Source organism: Biomphalaria glabrata, chromosome 17 (assembly GCF_947242115.1).
Source record: "Biomphalaria glabrata chromosome 17, xgBioGlab47.1, whole genome shotgun sequence".
In the NCBI taxonomy this organism is placed as follows: Eukaryota; Metazoa; Mollusca; class Gastropoda; family Planorbidae; genus Biomphalaria; species Biomphalaria glabrata.
Genome location: NC_074727.1, coordinates 11,775,334 through 11,794,216, shown reverse-complemented (window position 1 = coordinate 11,794,216; position 18,883 = coordinate 11,775,334). Strand labels below are relative to the sequence as shown.

The following is an 18,883-nucleotide window of genomic DNA, read 5'->3' as shown; positions in this document are numbered from 1 at the left end:
AATTGCTTTGAAGTGATCCTGTACATCTCCCAACATGTTTACATTTAGTTTGCTTCTCTATGACTATTCCTTTTTACAATACCTCTATTTAGGTCACACATTCCGATTGGGTGGGCAATACCTTTTGTTTGGGTGGGCACGGTTTTTGAAAACGGCTTTAACAATTTTCCTTGAAATTTGACAGTTGATGTACATATGGGAAACGAAGTTTGGAACACCGGGAAACTTCTAATTCGACCGTTATAATTTTTCAAATTATTTTAAAAATTAATTTAAATTTGGCTAGAGTACTACAAAATATTTATCTTTAACATGCATCACGCCTTTGGGTATTTTTCCAATCTCTTCTTTTGTGATGCGGTCTTTAAATCTGATCCCTGCTACGATCTGTCTATAGCATTCTATTCTATTTCATTGCTAGAATCCTCCTCTCTAGTTCTGCAGTCAGCCTCCAAGACTTGCAAGCATATAAAAATGTGGCCGTGACCAGGGAGCGCATCAGTCTGATTTTGGTGACGAGGGCTATGCCTTTGTCTTTCCAGTTTGTTTTGAGTTTTGCAACTGCTGTTGTGGACTGTGCAATTCTGGCCAGTAGCTCAGGTTTGGTTTCTTCGTCTTAGACAATAGCACTGAGGTTTTTAAAACTACTGACCCTAGTCAGCTTTTCACCTTCATTACTGATGTCCTTTTTAAAGCATTGTTGATGATTATTTTGTCATGTTTTTTTTTCAGCATTGATTTGCAAACCATATGCTTTGGAAGTCTTTTCTATGCGCTTCACCAAGTCAGCTAGCCCTTCTTCTGTCCTGCTAGACCATCTATGTCGTCCGCGAAGCGCAAGTTCTTCTCCCTCCAATGCTTATTGTACCTTCATAGCCATCAAGAGCATCTTCCATTATCTTTTCAAGGAAGATATAAGTTGGTGAAAGTAAGCAGCCTTGTCTCACTCCATCTGCGGTTTTAATCGAGTCCCCAATGTTGTTGTTGAAGTACATTGCACTAGTGGCCTGCTTGTAGAGGTTCTGGATATCTTTTATTATGTTTATATTAAAATTGTACATTTTCATTGATGTCCTGCGTGGCTTACGAAGCTATAGTTTTGACAGAGTTGTAAATTGCCTTGTTTTAGAAAGGTGATGATTTGGATACTGCCGGGACATTTAGTAGCTGTGGATCGCCTGAGATTTCAAAGTTATACAACTCTGAACAGTATTTCCGCCTATCTTATCAGATCTTTTTAGTTATGATAAAGTGCTAGCCTTTACATGTAGATGTAGCAATCAGTGAAAGCATAATCTAATGTGTGTAATGGTATTTCTTTTTTTTAAATCTAATAAGTTGATTTGTATATTACTTTCACACCATTCCTTCACAAAAGGAAATAGGCCTTTACACTTTATTTCCTCACATGGGACATTCATTTTACTTCTCAATCAATCCTGAGCTGACAGATGTCTGACTGCCAGGGTCAAAATCAATTCCTTGATCTGCATGCTGCTACCCTTACATACCATCACACTTAGCTACCCTTACATACCATCACACTCAGCTACCCTATACATACCATCACACTCAGCTACCCTATACATACCATCACACTCAGCTACCCTTACATGCCATCACACTCAACTACCCTTACATACCTAGCTAACCTTACATACTATTGCACCTAGCTAACCTTACATACTATTGCACCCAGCTACCCTTACATATCATAACTTGCGGCTTCCCTTCCAGACCATCACACCCATGAACATACACACAAAAAACAACTGAAGTAAAGATTCAATAAAAATGACAATGTAATACTTAGGTCTTTGACAGCATCAAAAACTAATATCATGACCAAAATAAAAAAAAAAGTTAACAATAACACTTCAAATCTCCCTCTTCAAATCGTCAAACAACTCTTGAAAAATAAATCAAGCATAATAAGTCAAATCTTGTTCTAATACCAGACTATTTCCTTCTCAAAGTACATTCCACAAAAACTGGCTGAGTGCATGTGTTAGGAAATGTTCAACTTTACCAATCTTTCTGGAAAATTAAATACAACTTGCTTGGGAACACCTTACTGATCATGTGAGATTTGACTTAAAAATATTTTACAATGAACATAAAAAACAATCAAACCAAAGATAACTAAAATAATTTAATACACACGATAAAAGTGCGATAAATAAAATTCCAAAAGCACAATATTAGTGTACCGGTACATAAAAAATGTTTGGATTTATTTTTTTTTAAATTTGTATTTTATGACAGTATAGCAAAACTATTTAGTAAAATACTATAGGATTAATTCAACAACTACAAAAACTGAATTGGATAAGAAACATTTGGTAAGTTTCTGGGGAGTCTTTTTAATTTCACCCATTTACTTTCTAAACAAATTATATTATCTATTACTAATTATCAATATATTGTTGTACAAGAACTGCAGCTTTTTTTTGTTAATTAATTTCCATAGAATGTTCACATTTAAACATCTTTTCTTAAATCACCTTTATGTCCATCAAATATCCCTTGGTCAACAGTTCTTACAGTTCTGTTTAATTGAAGAGAGAGGACATAAAATGTAGTTTTCTGTTCTAGCTAGTACAGACAGTTATGTTCAAACTCAGACAGGCTTAAAACAATAATGATTGACCTCCACAAAAGCAATGCACAACAAATAAATACTTGTGTATAAAAGCAGTACTAGTTACATACCAGGTTCATCATGTCAACAGGGAACAACGAGACAGCATCATAGTAAAGCATTAATTACATATTTCTTTTTCTTTCCAGTGAATATAATGAAAAAAATTCTTTGTAGAAATAAAACAAAAAAAAAGTTGAAAAAAAAAAAATTAAGGGAAATATTTTAAAAATTCTTAACACCAAGAGAATTAAAAAAAAAAAAAAGATCTCAATATTCATTAACCCACTCAAACCAAACTCAAATGGTGGACTAACCCATGTATTTATCTGTAGACATCAGTTCTGATTGTACTTGTTTGAGATATGCAATTTGTGTGCCTTTTACTATCTGTAACAAAACTTATTTGTCCATTGACCAGACGATAGCAAACAGGACATTTTGGAAACTTTAGTGTGTGTGTTGATAAGGGCCTAAAATATGATTTCAACACATTTACAAGTGATATAAAAGCATAAAACAACAGACTGACCCTAAACTAGTTGTTTTTTTATATTCACTTGTCACAACATAATTAGTTACAATGTTCAGAAAAAGACGTGTTCAGTAGAGATATGATCATGACAAGGAATGCTACAGTATACTAGCACAGTGTAACACAACCATCGACATCTTGATATCACAACTTCTACAATGAGCAGCAGGTTTTATATCAATACCAAATCAAACCTTGCACTAAAACAATATGAACAATTTAAAAAAGAGAAAAAAGAAAAGTTAAGGATCAAATAATTAAAATAATAATATTTTTTTAAAAAGCTATATAGACAGAGTGCATCTGTCAGTTTCTCCATATGGTGACAAGACAGTGTTTTCAACATTTTCATTTTTCTAAATACATTTATAGTAACTTTGGCTTCACTTTTTAAAATAAGTAAAGAATGTAAAACTAAGCAAAATAACACCACCACCATGAGGAAGCTTGGACATGAGCTACATGGTTTGGGAATCACTGGTCTCCTAGTATACAGTATACAGTGTTTCCCTGACATTTGCGAGGTACGTTTGAAGCCTACCTGCAACAAGCATTTGGAAGTGAACAATATTGCAGGACATCCCCTAACACTTTAAACCCTTAGATAACTATTTCCTTTTCCCTTAATAACTTTTACAAGGTAACTGTTTTTTTTTAAACACTCCTTAGATATTTAGTAATTTTTTAAAGTAACATGTAATACTGTACTGTATGTCGCATTACAGTATAAAAGGAATGGTACATACAGTAAGTGAACTGTTACTAAAAAGAACATTTTAATGTTCGAATTAATATATGTAGTATTTTTAAAGTAATTTTTAAAATTTTTAATGTCATTTATGAGATTTTTTATGCAATATTCATGAAATATATATACTGGGCGGCCATGGGAAAATCTGTGGTGTTCAAAAAATCAGTGGAGTATTTTTCCATTAATGTTTTTTTTAAACCTGCAATATAGCCCTTCCAAAAAAGTCAAGGGACCACCGTACTGTCCAAAAAAAAAAGTGTTTCCACTGCAAGATAATACCTTATAATTTAATAATACTTAGAGGGCAAAAACAAAGTAGTTAATTATTATTAATAAAAAACCCATTACATCATCAGATAGTCGGCATCATTTTATATTAAGTTAAAAACCTGTGTGAAAATAAAGTTGCAATAAAAAGATATTACAGTCCTGCAGCTTATTCTTTTTTTCTTTGAAATTTATAGAAACAAATATTTAGAAAATTAAGAAGAAAATTAATGAACAAATCTAGGCTAGTGACAATCTTGGACATGTGAAGTAGATATAGTTTCCTCTGTATTTTTTCACAATGGTATTCTCTTCTTTGTATTAACCTTTTTATTTTTTTACATCATAGTATAAAAATTTAACATAAAATTACACTAACAGGAGATTCATGTTATCAAGTGCCACAATGGAATTCTGGGAAATAGATGTCACAATTCCAACAGAGTAGCAACTTGTTACAAATAAATTGAGATGATAAAAAGTAAACAAAGCACACAGAATGATAGTACATCATAGGTAAATAAATAAATTTAGTCATTCGCATAGTCCAGAAAAGAATGGTAAGCTTATTTTCTAAATATCCAATTTTGCATTTGTCTTGCCTGAGAATATTGCTAATCATAATTTAAGTGTACGAAAATAAATTTAAAAAGGGTAACTAGACTTGACATACATTTGTAAGGGCGAAATTCTTTCTTGAAAAACAAAAAGTAACTAAAGACATAATCAATAGATTAAATAATCATAATGATACAACTCTATGTTGTTCACACCCTGTAGTTTGGTTCTAAACAATGATGTGTTTAGACTTCCAGTTTAACTCTTTAAAATTATTTTATAAAAATCATTAGCAACAAGTTAAATGCTCCAAAAAGAGTAACAGATATACATTCCACTATAGATTATCAGCTGTTTCTTCTAAATAAATAATATATTATGACATTTACCAAGTAAGTTTTCATGGTAATATAACATTTCAAATGGTGTTAGGTGTGCTTATTTTCCTCACAATAGTCAAGCAGAATTCTTTGAAATGTAAGTTATGATTATTTTCCAACAAAAAAATTGTTAGTTGATATTCAATAAGTCATAAAAATAATTTGCTAAAATTCTGTAAGTTTTTTTTTTTTTTTGTTCACAAATATTTATATTCCCAAACAAATGATCCACCACAGATTTCTGTCCTTAAATGGATCTCTTTCAAAACTAATAAAATGTCTCATTGTGGTGCTATTCAACCATTGCATTATTTTTTTTAATAGTCATCATTTCATTGTTACAAAAGTACTGTGCAAAACTAACCATGATCATTTTATCATTTTGTTACCTTGGACACATGGTAATTAAAAATCAAACTAGGATGAAATCATGGAACAAAATAATTAAATAAAAAAAAGAGAATATTGATATTCAACTACTCATCAGACCCTAGATTAAATGAACTCACAATATTTTATTAGGAATGGTTGTATGAATACAATAAACAGAATTATTTGTAACAATACTGACCTAACAAAATAAATAACAAACCATAATAAATACAGACAATTCTCCCTGCCACAATAAAGTGATTGTAGATCTTAAACACAGTAAAAATAAATACCAAATTTCACTCAAAATTAAAATAAGATCCAGTTCACAACATCCTACCATGTATTGTCAAACATCTCTATTGCCACACATTTCTATGAAGAAAAGTTTTGATTAAATATTGAAAACTTTCTTACATTTTATTTTCCTTGATACTTGAAAGTTTTGTTGAAAATGTTTCAGCTAAGCCAGCAAGAGCCACAAACACACTTGCTGCTTAAATATTCCACAAGAAATCAATGCTTTGTTTTGCAAAGCTGGTTCTATAGCAAAATATCCCCTTACCTCCCTGCCAGGACCAAAATGCTCTAGCTGAGAAAGCTACAACAGCAAGCAGACATTCACTAAAGAAACCACCCTCATAAGCTTTTCCCAATCAGTATTTGAGTTGGAACAAAACAGAATGTTTATTTAAGGTGGTGGAACGTCATAATTTTACAATGTCATTGGATCATAAGTCAATCTTAGCTTTCAAATTTTACAGACTTAAATAAAAAGTATTCATTTTTTATGGTTTGATTTGTTTAAATAAATATTACCCTAGAATTCATTAATATCAATTATAAAATTTTAACTTAATGTTTGTCAAACAATCTGAAATATCTCTATGTTCAAACATGTTGGCTACATCAACATACAACTAAAGTAGTCTAATCTAGTAACACTATAACTTTTAAAGATATTTATATAAGATGAAATTGTATTTCACTATTTATGCAGATTTAAAAACAACAACTAATGCCGCAGACTACTTTTAGGACTTTTGCACTGACATCACCTCTCTCTTTCTCAGTTTAAAATCACCGTCAGCAGGGAACTCTTCTTGATCTTTGACAGAATCCTGGGACTGTTTCTCTTGTTTGGCTGGTTGCTGGGATTTTGTCTCATCCCTCTCAGGTCTTTTAGAAGGCAGCACAATCACCAGAATTCCAACAATTATGTGACAGCACCAATAGAATGAACTGAAAAGTAGGGATAACAATTGTATTATTTTTCTTTGCTTTAACACTTATATTTTTTTAAAGATTTAATATTAGTATACTCAGGATGGCTGACTGGTTGTGTGGTATGTGCTCTGAAATGTCCCCTCTATAGTCCTGGGGTCAAACCATGCCGTCACCATTCATACCCCTCCCCAGTCCTCTGGATGGTTAGCAGTGGGGTAGCTAGGGTAGGGGGAGAATTTGAAAATCCCCCCGGGCCCCCACTTGAGGGAGCCCCCAAATGAGTGTTTTTTACATCAAAAATTAAATATTATGAAAAAAATGCAGGGGCCCCCTAAGAGGTCAACCCCCCTAGGCCCCAAAATGATGGAAAATTCCTAGCTACGCCCCTAGGATGTAATAATCTTTAATTCTGAAGAAACATTTAAAACATATATAACAAAACAAATTTTCAATGCTAGCATTTACACACCAACTGTATTGTGATTGTGATCTGGATGAGATATATAATTATAAGAAAAGATCGGTATATCCCAAAAACTATTTGACTATGGGCTGCAAAAAGGGGAAATAATGATATAACAATATTATGATTAATGTTATCTACTGCAATCTTTTCTTTCTTTTTCTCCAATTAGAACAAGAAATTTGAGAATTATATATTGAATAATACTTTACCAACAAAAATTTGGTACTGACATATATTTCCTAACAATATTGGCACACATATGCTATAGGTTAATAAAAACTTGAAATAAGAAAACTATATCAGCTGTTTAAATGTACATATTGCTCATATATCTAGTTAGAGAAGACTGTGAAATATTGAAAAGGTGCAAACTTTAATGTAGGCTTCTAACAAAAGATATAACAGTAGAAATCTACCTTGATTTAATGGTTATTATATAAAATAGGAAGAAATAATCTGAAAAGGAATTTAAAAAATTATCCACCAATCTTTCCAACCAAAAGGCAAGTACTACTTTTCCCCCAGTTAATGGAAATTAAAAAGAAAAAAAATTTAATCCCAAGGAAAAGCTTATCTATATAAATATGGTGAAAACACTTTGATAACTTAAATAAGTAAAATAGAAGTACAAAGCCTAAATACAACTGCTTGATCTCTATAACCATTTAAGTACCAACCTGTGGAATCGTATGGTTGGCTCCCAGTGTAGTATAACAAAAGACAAGACTAGAAAACAAAGACTCAGCTGAGTGCCTAGGAATGTTATCACTTCATACACAAACTTAGCTGCACTACTGGACTGAAACAATGGCCTAATGTTTTGACGTATCTGAAAAATAAAATTCATATCAACTTCAGATTATAACCTGCCATTTAACCTCACTTTATAGCGTGTCCTTCACATTAATAATAGGTATTGTCTTCCATTCAGAAATTAAGGATAAGTAAAGTATTTCACATGACCATACAAACCCAGTAGCAACCTGCATCTTACCACTTCTAATACAGACAAAGGAGGTCTACTAGTCTTTTCTTCACTGGTACCAGACTTACGCACAGGTATTTTTTTTTTAGACTCAAATGTGTGTCCTATGACCTTTTTGACAGCTTTCCAGCTGTGTCTTTCAGCCATCTGCTGCAAGCTACTTTCCTCTATGCCAGTGAGAGAAAAATGATCTTAATAGCACTTCTGGGCGGGGAGGGGGGGGGGGGGAGTCTGTTATGCAGTCCTCTTCTAAGCACGACCAAAAAATTGCCTTGAGCATAGTCAACCATGAGATAAGATACATGACTTGGCCAACTGTCCACACCAGCGTAGGCAAATTATGGAGACATAATTTGATGGAAGAGTTTGAGGCACCCTAGATGCCTTCTACAGAGCACCCAGAGGTGAGAACCACTGCTTTATAGACATTGATTTTCATTGTTAGGTAAAAAGATTTATTCTGTCGTACTCTCATTTGGTGGAGACCAAAACCAAAAAACGATTTTAGTTTTAGCCAGACAGTTGTCTATTTCATATAAACCTCTTTTGTATTAGTCTCACTTATCTCTTGAAACTTATCAGTAATTGAACATTATCTTTCATCATCTTGGATAGAAATTTGAAAGATACTAGTTATGAATCTTTCAACCTGAAATCTTTACATTTCTAAAAGCCAAACCTATTCTAACTTTTTAAGTATTATCTTAAAAATCCTCAGAGTAACTAAAAGTAGAAATTAGGAAAACAGAAACACTTTCCAAACAGTTTGAAGAGAAAACTTTAAATCATGAAAGAGTATCTTAATCAATATGATCTTTTTTTTAAATTAACAACTAAAATAATTTTGATTTCCTTGTTTAACAATCAATGGCTAATCATTCAAGATGTTCAATAAGAATTTAACAAACCCAATGTTCTTAACTTCTTTTTCATTCTTTTGTCAGGTTTTCTTATTTTAATATCTGACCAGTATTTTGAACAAAAATATATATAATTTATAAATAAATATTGAAAAAAAAACGTTCTACATACTTAAAGGGAAAATGATTTTATTCAACCAAAAAATGGAACACTTGCTTTTTTTTTTTAATAAAAAAACAACTTAGTTTTTAAATGTAATGGTAAAGACAATTTCACTAAATGGATTACCTTTCTTCCAGCCTGTACAAAGAAAGCAGCTGAGACAAATGTCACATAGTAACCAATGAAGAGTCCGTGCCACAAGGCACTCAGAACAAATGTGAGCAATGTGTTCAGGAAAGGAGCACGCATGTAACATACATGTCGGAGCCAATGGCTGGTCATTATATTCCAATTGTCCAGGTAGACTTTCAAACTGGTGGCCGTCTAGAATTAATGAGGTGAAGAAACACAAAAGACACAGTGACAAGAAAAATTTTTACAATTTTCAACAGATTTTTTTTTTACTGTCCTATAACAAAAATAAAACCAACTCTGCAATCACAACAGATGTGATCAATAATACAGAGTTTTGTTGGCTTCCTGCAGTCCTACAAAAGCAATGGTTCATATTGTAGAACACTTTTTAATGTGATCGTAATACCCTATTTTCAAGTGGCCTTCCCGTCCACATAAAATGCAGGTTAAGATGTCATACACTTTGGTGGTAGCGAAGCCAGACATTTTTCATTGGGCACGCTTTTCTTACAGAGCTGAGGCCAATGTTTTTTCACTGTCCATAGCACACAAATTTACAGAGAGATAAAGAGGTTTTTTTTTTTTAAGGTTTCTAGGATGCTGCTGAGTCATACTGGGAAAAGTAAAGGTGACTGATCATTATGCAGGCACATGTCATGACTGGCAGCATAAAAATGGCAATAGTCTTTAATCTGCTCTATGGACTTCTGGGCTGCAAAGGGAACTTAGAATATTGATATCTTATTTTTCTTTTCTTTCATTATGACTTACAATCAATAGGCTTCTGACAGACTCAAACCCAATAGAATGAGTTTTTTTTTTATTAATGCCAGCATAAATCCATGTGCTAAATTATTGATTACATATGCTTCATGCCAAAGATTATTTTTTTTTATTAAATAAGTATAAACTTTTATAAAATGTAATGGTACAATAAGAAATTAGTTATTTGTTACATAGAAGGGGGAAAAAAAAGTTTTGACTTAGAAACAATAACTTGACTAGTAAAAACAAGACTAGATTTTAGAAAGAATGACGAAATGTAAACAGAATACTTTTGACGACTTTAGAGAGAGGCAGTTTTAAGGATGTAGAGATTTAGCTTTACCACATTCCATGGTTCCCTTCGTTATTTTTAAACTACTTATTCTACATTTGCTATCAGCGTTGACTAATTTATAATGTTGGCCTTTCGGATGTGTTATTTGATTTCATTATTTGAGTGTTGCCTCCATTTGGCTTATCTGCTTAAGACACAGAGTGAAAGCACCAAACAACTTTCACAAAGACATCAAGGAAATGAGAAGACAAAACAAATAAAAATATGACTAGAACTACAAATATACCTACCTCAATTTTCCACACAAATACATTTGACATGCCAGTCCACAGTGGCTTGCCATCATTATCTTTACCAATGTAGCCAAGACCCGAAGCATTATACACTGCATCAGCTGGAAATAGTAGTAGACCATCATGACTTGATAAGAGCATGGTTAAAAGAAATGTCAATAATGTATTTAAAATGTTCCTAACTTCCTTTGCTTCAAACAAAAATTCATTGCTACTACGTCCATTATTATATGATTTTTTTTTAAATTATATAATTCAAATGAATTAACTGTCTTATGTTTGCTAAGTCTAAACATTACTCCAACAAACCTAGTATCCATGAGACATAGTATTTGGCTCTTTGAAAGAACAGGGATATATACAGGTACCCTAATCTTGTAAGCATATTATGACTGGCTATAAACTCTGGATCTGGACAAATAAAAACATTAAATAAATTTACATTTTACAAATTGGCTAAGTTTTTCTCAGAAAAATGTATAGTTTGAGATGAAATTCTAAATGATGTGTAAAAGTGTGCAAGAACACAATAATCATATTTATATTCATTTAACAAATTTCAGAAGTTCTTTCCAAAAGGAAGATTATGTCCCTTGCCAGACTTTGTATAGGATGTCAGGGAATGGCGGTAGGCAAGATTCAAATTCAGGACCACCGAAGACAATAATCCAAAGTGTATATCACAAGAAAAACTGGTCGCCCCCACCTCAGTTACATAGATGTAATAAAACGTGACCCCAAATCAGTGAGCATCAATACTGATAATTGGGAAGACATAGCTCTAGACGGCACCAGATGGAGAGAGACAGTTAAAGAAAGCTATGGACAGTAAAAGTACATGGGTCTCAGCTCAGGAAGAAAAACAATCCGAAAAATGGTAAACTCCTCTACCACCGAAGCAAAAGCCACCTTAACCTGCGCGATCTGTGGACAGGAGTGTCTCTCCAAAATAGGGCTCCACAGCCACATGGGGAAGTGTGCTCTGTGATGAACCATAGTCGTTCTATGACTGAAGGAGGCCAACAACAAAAAAAATATCACACCACAAGGCAATTATCCCTGATAATGCAGTCTGGCGTAGAAAAAAGTAAATGTATTCCACAAGAATAGGAATTGTTCTATACACACCGAGTTTTAACTTCTTCATTTCATAACTAATGTTATTATTTAAATAAGTTTATTGCTACAGCTGTAAAGAGATTTACTTCTTTGTATGTAACAACAATGCCATCGTTTTATATTTTTTCAAAACTTTACGAGCAATGAAACCAAATTTCATTTTCTGAATATTAAAACAAATAATTTGATCAAATTTACAAGATCAATTTTTCTTTAACAATTCATTCCATTTATATTTTTACTAACCTATAAACTGGACTTACCAACATTTTTACTGTCTGGGAATTTAGGTTGCACCACAGCCGTTATAAATATCCACATAAATACTGCTGCTATCTTGCTGGCAACAGCCCTCTATAAGTGTATATAGTGTTTTCATAAACATTGTTACTCTCTTTAACAATCACAAGGCTATAAATGTAAACATTAACTATTTCTTAATGGAAAACCAATTTAATAAACGCTTTATGCAAAGAGGTAGGTTTAATCAAAATATAACTGTAAGACTTCTGGCATGATTAGTAATGATAGCAATATTAATTAATGGATATCTTACCATTACAGTGGAGGGGTCATCCATGTATTCTACAGCCAGTTTGCTTTCCTGCAAAAAGAAAAATTTAAAAAATATTAAATTACTTGTGTCAGTACAAGAGCGACATCCAGGGCAGACAAAGCTATTGTGAGCAGATGGCTGATTTATGTTCTCTTGTCTCCATCTTAGGCTGTATCTTTCTTTTTGTGTATTCTGTGTCCTCTGCAAGAGTTCTCTAGCTGTCTCTTACAAAAGCAATACTAAAGCATATAACAGCATTAATTTCTCCACTTACCTGTAGTCTCTCCTTATTGTTGCCCTCAATAAAAGCTCTGAATGTATTGTAATGACAAAATGGACCTGCCAGAATGCCCTGGAAGCTCAGAGTAAAAGCAAAATACTCAAGAAAGCCTGGTATCTCTCTGAAAATGTTAAAAATCAAAATCATTTTTCCACGCATATCATAGAAGAGAAACAGAAAAAATCTGTAAAAAAAAAAAAAACTCAAAATAAAATTTCAATAAGTTAGATAATAATAATAATCTTTATTGTCCTTATGGAAATTTGTCTTACAATTTGTGCATTACACCAAACAAAAAACATTATAACTATAAGAAACCAAAGTGTACATTCACACATACCTGACAGACCACTTCAGTCTTTCCTCCTGCATTTTTACACCTTTCTGATGCAGCTTCCAATCACTTATACTGAAGGCAAGTGTGGTGATTTTCTGAGTAGTAATCATGAGTGGACTAAGGAAAGTCAAATAACAACATTTAGCAATACACAGTTTGATCAAAAGTGAAACAAACTTGCCTGAAGTGGTTCAAACATAAAAATCTACTTGATTATTTAGCTAATAATTGTTATGCATAATTATCTCCCGTTTAGAGCCTGTAAATAGCAATCTTCCACATTGCTTAGTTATTGTTGATATTAAATATTGCACTAATAAGATAACAGTTTTTGGGGAGGTGAGTCCTGATAATGGGAAATAGTTGCTATGATTGATTACTATTTTACATCTTAACATAATAATAAGGCATTGTCTTAGACTGAAGATTAAAAAATTAAGAATGAGTCATGAGTACAGTATTTCATGTGACTGTACTAACTTATCATGACATAGATCACCATAATATTGCAAAAGACTAGATATAAAGTGTATCTAATACAAGCCAAATAGCATTAAAATAATCAAATAGTACTTACTATGTAGCATCATAACAAAGATCATCATAATATTTCATATTTCTCAGAACATACATTACCAACATAAAACCCATAGCAAAGAAAAACACAACTCTGAAAACAGAGGGAAAATAACAACATGACTCTTCATAATGCTACTCATAATAATTAGTTTCTTTTTTTCTCAATTTAACATGCTTTAAGAATTTCAATTATATACACACTTTTATCATTTTAAATGTCCTACTGTTTTTCTGAATTAAAAAAAATTATTTGGTTAGATGCCATTCCAAGTGATCAGATTTAAAGTGAACTAACATTTTTATAATTTTGAAAGAATATTTGTAATTCTAGTCAAATTAATACATACAATTGCATATATCCAGTAGTTAAGTAGCGCAGCAGCAAATAGCAAACAGCAACTTGCAGTAGAACTATCCACATGGACCTGCAATTTTTGTGTACAATAAACTCATAAGAAAATTAAAATACGAACATAACCATTCGATTTACATTCATTTGATTTATCCTATGGATTCACATAGATTATTTAATCTTTCTTCTTCTTCTTTATGTTGTTGATTCATTCATCTACTAATGCAATTATGTCATTGGGTCATGATGATCTACGATTCACACATAAAAGTTATGTTATATCATCCCTTTCTACTGGTAAATTAAAAAGAGTAAATATTAAAGGAACAATATTTTCAGTTCTGCTGAGAAGTGGCAAGGCATAAATATTTGTTATAGCTCAGATTATTCTAGCCTACTCAGGTATTCAAACTCAAAACTCAGGGTTTGGCTCCCATTTAATTACTTTTAACAATAAAGCTACTAAAGATTTCAAACAGTACAAACAGATTTACCATCCAATCATGAAATAGAGGAGGCCAATGCCTGCTATCAAACAAAACAATAAGCGCCATACAGGCTTGCCAGCACTGTGAGGTAGGAAAGCACGCAATATGAAACCTAACAAAATGGCTGAAAACTGTGCAGTGACAAAGTTTACCTGAAATTATAACCAAAAAAAAAAATGTTTTAATTTATTTCTACAAAATGAGTGTTTGTCAGTCATCTTACACATCTTATCTTTTTTGTTTTCTATGAAATATTTATATTTTTTGTTTAATGCATTATATTATGCATTTATTTCTTAATATTGATGGGCGACATTGTAGTCTATCTAAGAACTTTTCCACCCTTATTTGGCTAGATGGTTTGGTGCCAAAAGTTTATGTGCTACTACCACCTTAAAATTCTAACATGACTTGCAAGATAGCTGTAGATGTTTTTCTGAAATTCAGAGGGTGGAGTGGTCAACCTAAGGGAACAGCATGACAAGGGGTAAAGATATTACCCCTTTCCAGAGTGTAGAGTAAGACAACCTCAGCTCAGAAGACAATCAGAATTCAGAGTAGTCATAGGAATTTTAGTTTCTCAATTCACTCCTCGGTTACTAGATTTTACTTAGATTTACTTTTAGATTCTAGACTCTAGTAGAACATAGGAATGGGGAGAAGGAGCATTTGTATAAATTTGTCTTAGCATATAATATGGAACAAGGAATGTGCCTTTTTCTTTGTGTCTGAGTCTTTTATTATTAGGTTTTGTTTTTTTATTTGAAGATTATAGTTCAGTGTTTTAAGTAATTATGTATAATTGCTACTTTACTTTTAAGTCTTCTATTCTGAAGGGTTTCTAAACTTAGTGATTTTACTAAAGGTGTTACTCTAATCAAATGTGAATATTTGTTAATTATGAATCTCACTGCTCTATATTGAGTCTGTTTCAGTTTCCTAACATTTTCTTGCGTGGAAAGGTTCTTATAAAATTTGATTCGTAGAAATTTCTTTTAATAAACAATAATGCTTTGATTTTTTAAAATAGTTTCATCAATATGAGGATTCCATGATAGTTTTTCATTTATTATAACATCTAGCAATGGAATTGATATGCTACAGAAGGATCCTAGGTATCATATTTTAATATTGCATCACAAACAGAGATTAGAGACAGGGTCTACTATAGTGATTGGACCGAACTATAACCTAACTATTGTAAAAAAAAACGCAAAACTAAAAACTCTATGGCCATATTACAAGGTCTTCAATAACACCTAGGTATTCTGCGTTTTAAGTCTGGTTTACAATGAATAAGATAAGTGGTATTTATTTGTTTTAGTATTTCTGTTGCTCTTAATAACTGACATTTTTCTGGGTGGAAAGACATATTCCAATTTGATTCCCATATATCTGTAAGTCATCTAATTCTCTTTGCAAAATGTCTGTATCTTGTATTGTTTTTATTATTCTAGATCTATAGAACTAATCATAACGCAATTCGATAAATCATTTAGATCTGTGTAAATTAAAAATAGTAGTGGGCCCAAGACTTTTAACTTTTCCTTGGGCCAAGTTGAGATACACCTGAGTATATTGGTGTTGATTTAGAACCATTTAAATCATGATTTTTATTACAGTTTGATATAATTATCTAATAATAGACATAGATCTAGTACTAGGGCCAGTGAGTAGGCTGAGTAGACTGTGTGAGTAGGGCTTCAATTGACCTATGATTGGGGCCTACCTGCACTCTGTCTCAGTGTCTGGGGCCTCACTCTCTAGTCTCTAACTCTACTGACTCTAAGTACTAGTCTAATATTAAGTTAAGTTATTTATCTATTGAGACTATTCACTATTGTCAGAATTGAACTAGATCTATATTGACTATATTATAGTATATTATCATCATATTATGACTATAAGTATAAGTATAATAATACTAATATACTAACTAAACTGTCTAAACTATTCAATTCCTCACTGACTCACTGAGTGAGACTCACTCAGGCGCAATCTGAGTCTCAGTGAGTGAGAGACTGAGAGCCTCGGTGCATGCTTTGCTCATAAATAAACAGACAATCGACAACAAAAAAAAGAAAACGTTCTCACTTGATCCAAAGGAACTCCAGTTTTATCTGTAACTATGTACAAAAGGCGAGAGCCGTCATAAAGAGGAGACACCGGAGCCATGATGATTATTGATCGTATGTTTATGACCCCAAGGGAGTGACCTTTCACCTGCCTATCACATTTTTTATGAAAGTTTGTTTAAATTGTTTCGCATTTTTAATAATTAAATAATTATATTAAAACCAGAAATATTTTTTTGTTTCACACATAAGCACATTTCTTTTTTATATCTATTCTAGTAAATCTAGATCTAGATCTATGACATACGCGATCATTTAGAATCTAGATCTATATACGAAAAACCAAATAACATGTTTTTACCCGTATTCGGAATACAATGGCGCGAACAAAAACCAACTGACGAACTTAATTGCAGACGAGATAGAGTCTAGTAGCTAACACTCGGGACTACAATTAATTAAATGTAGAATATAATGCTTTTTAAAGAAATGTCGGAGAGCCTCGAGACGCACCCAGAATCAGTCTCCAGATAAATCTCGATAAAACCAAAGTTATGCGTATTGCCATGGCTACATGTCGATTAACAACTGGCACCCACGTCACATTGGTCATGGAGTGCTAGAACAAATTGAAAAGTTATCATTAGCAATGGAGACTCATATCACTTTTTGCATAACAGATAGGGAAAGAATGAGCCGTCCTTAAAAAAAAAAAAAAAAAAACACGGTCTATATCTGGGCGAACAAATCAATAAGCCTTGAGATTAAGATCCACCTGCTCGATACAATCATTATTCCAAGTAACGTCTGTAATCTATACGCGGATAACATGCATGACTAGATTGACACATGAAATGCGTACCGTAGGACGTAATTAATTATCTTCTTTTATCGAAGTAATGTCTGTAATCTATAAGTTAGCATGCAGCCACAGGGTCGAAAAAAGGTTAAAGATGGCCGAAAAAGATCCTAGGTAACATAAGCATTTATATATATATATATATATATATATAATAATAATAATAATAATAATCTTTATTATCCGTAAGGAAATTTGTCTTACAATTTGTGCATTACACCAAACAAAAAACATTATAACTATAAGAAACCAAAGTGTACATTCACACCAGACGCACTCATAATTTACATGTGACAAAGTTTATACCAGATTGTTCTTATTTAATGATTTGATTGCCAGGGGAACAAAAGAGTGTTTGTGTCTGTTTGTCTTTGCTATCGGTGTCTTGTATCTCTTTTGTGATGGTAAAATCATATATATATAGTGATATCAAGTCAACACAAGATAAATCTTTTCTCGCCCCCCCCCCCAAGCGAATTGGTGACAGGACGTCGTATGATATTCACGGGACATTATCCTTACAGCGCTTTTTAAAACACTTTTAACTACTAATAAATTAATAATAAATCAAGAAAAGTAATAATTTTTTCCACACATTGAAAAAGGTGCCGTTACGCCGTACCGGTGCGTACCGTCACAAAAAAAAGGCACTGAACTTAGACAAGGTGAAACACGTTTACCAAAGAAAGGCCTAACAAGGATGCCGAAAAGAAGAAAGCGAAAGCATATTATGGCCGTCCTGGTCTTTTGAAATGCGCTCTGGACTGTCGTCTCGACAAAAAACATTAGAAACATGTTTTCTTAGAAGACCTAAAATCCATAGACACAAGCTGGCAAGAAGCTGCGGAAGTCGCCTATGACCGACCCACCTGGCGACGTTTGTGGAGACAGCTTGCTGCCGAACGGCGCTGGAGGACTTGGGTCTAAGCGGGCTATGTTTCATTCAGTTTTAAGACGTTCTGATAGGCCTACGTACTCTTAGTTAATATGCATGTCCCTTGACTTTGGGATTTATTTCTTTTTATAAATGATCAAGATTTAAAAAAATAATACAAAAACACGCGAACAGATGTTTGGACAGCACCAAACGCGTAGCTTATCCTTTGCGGACGCAGATAAATAGTAAAAGTTTCCCTTTCAGACCTTGCGGTCTATAGGGCAGAGGAAGTTCTTCTTCTTCTTCTTCTTTATTGCTGCTGAGCTGTGAGCTCTTTTGCAGACTGTGCCAAGGAAAAAAAGTGTGCTGTTTTCTTCAGCTGTTCAGCACTGCCGTAAAGGGTGTTGGTTATGTTGGGCTGTAGTGGAAGTAGGGTCTGCCTAAGGTGGATTAGGGAGGGGCATTCAAAGAGGATATAGTTTACGGTTTCAAAGGGGTGGGCGCAATGTCTGCAAAGGGGTAGTTGTGTGGAGTTTATTTTGTTCAGGTGGTAATTTAATAGTGGTGTGTGTCCTGTTCTTAGTTGGAAGATTGCAGATTGTTCTTTGCGGGGGAGGAAGTTAATACTGTCCAGTTTGTTAGGCGTAGTCATTTCTCTGTACATGGCT

At 33.0% G+C, this 18,883-nt stretch overlaps 1 protein-coding gene across 1 annotated transcript; it reads right to left on the bottom strand.

The window, feature by feature from the left end:
• Nucleotides 1–1,784: 1,784 nt before the first annotated feature.
• On the bottom strand, nucleotides 1,785–17,143 carry LOC106068081 (lysophospholipid acyltransferase 1-like). Its single transcript, XM_013227370.2, has 14 exons — nucleotides 16,841–17,143; nucleotides 16,499–16,631; nucleotides 14,411–14,556; nucleotides 13,912–13,989; nucleotides 13,563–13,655; nucleotides 12,989–13,102; nucleotides 12,643–12,769; nucleotides 12,369–12,416; nucleotides 12,076–12,166; nucleotides 11,003–11,104; nucleotides 10,691–10,794; nucleotides 9,332–9,529; nucleotides 7,875–8,026; nucleotides 1,785–6,746 (listed from the first exon to the last, which is right to left on the bottom strand). Exons 2-14 carry the CDS (start codon nucleotides 16,577–16,579, stop codon nucleotides 6,539–6,541), a joined length of 1,542 nt encoding a protein of 513 aa, XP_013082824.2. The 5' UTR covers nucleotides 16,580–16,631; nucleotides 16,841–17,143; the 3' UTR covers nucleotides 1,785–6,538.
• Nucleotides 17,144–18,883: the final 1,740 nt, after the last annotated feature.

Coding starts and splice junctions, on each gene's coding strand:
- LOC106068081 (XM_013227370.2), bottom strand. CDS start 16,579: ATGGCTCCGGTGTCTCCTCTTTATGACGGCTCTCGCCTTTTGTACATA. Junction 12,770..12,988: donor AGACTGAAGTGGTCTGTCAG/GTATGTGTGAAT, acceptor TAACATTTTCAG/AGAGATACCAGGCTTTCTTG. Junction 9,530..10,690: donor TATTTGTGTGGAAAATTGAG/GTAGGTATATTT, acceptor CATTAATTCTAG/ACGGCCACCAGTTTGAAAGT.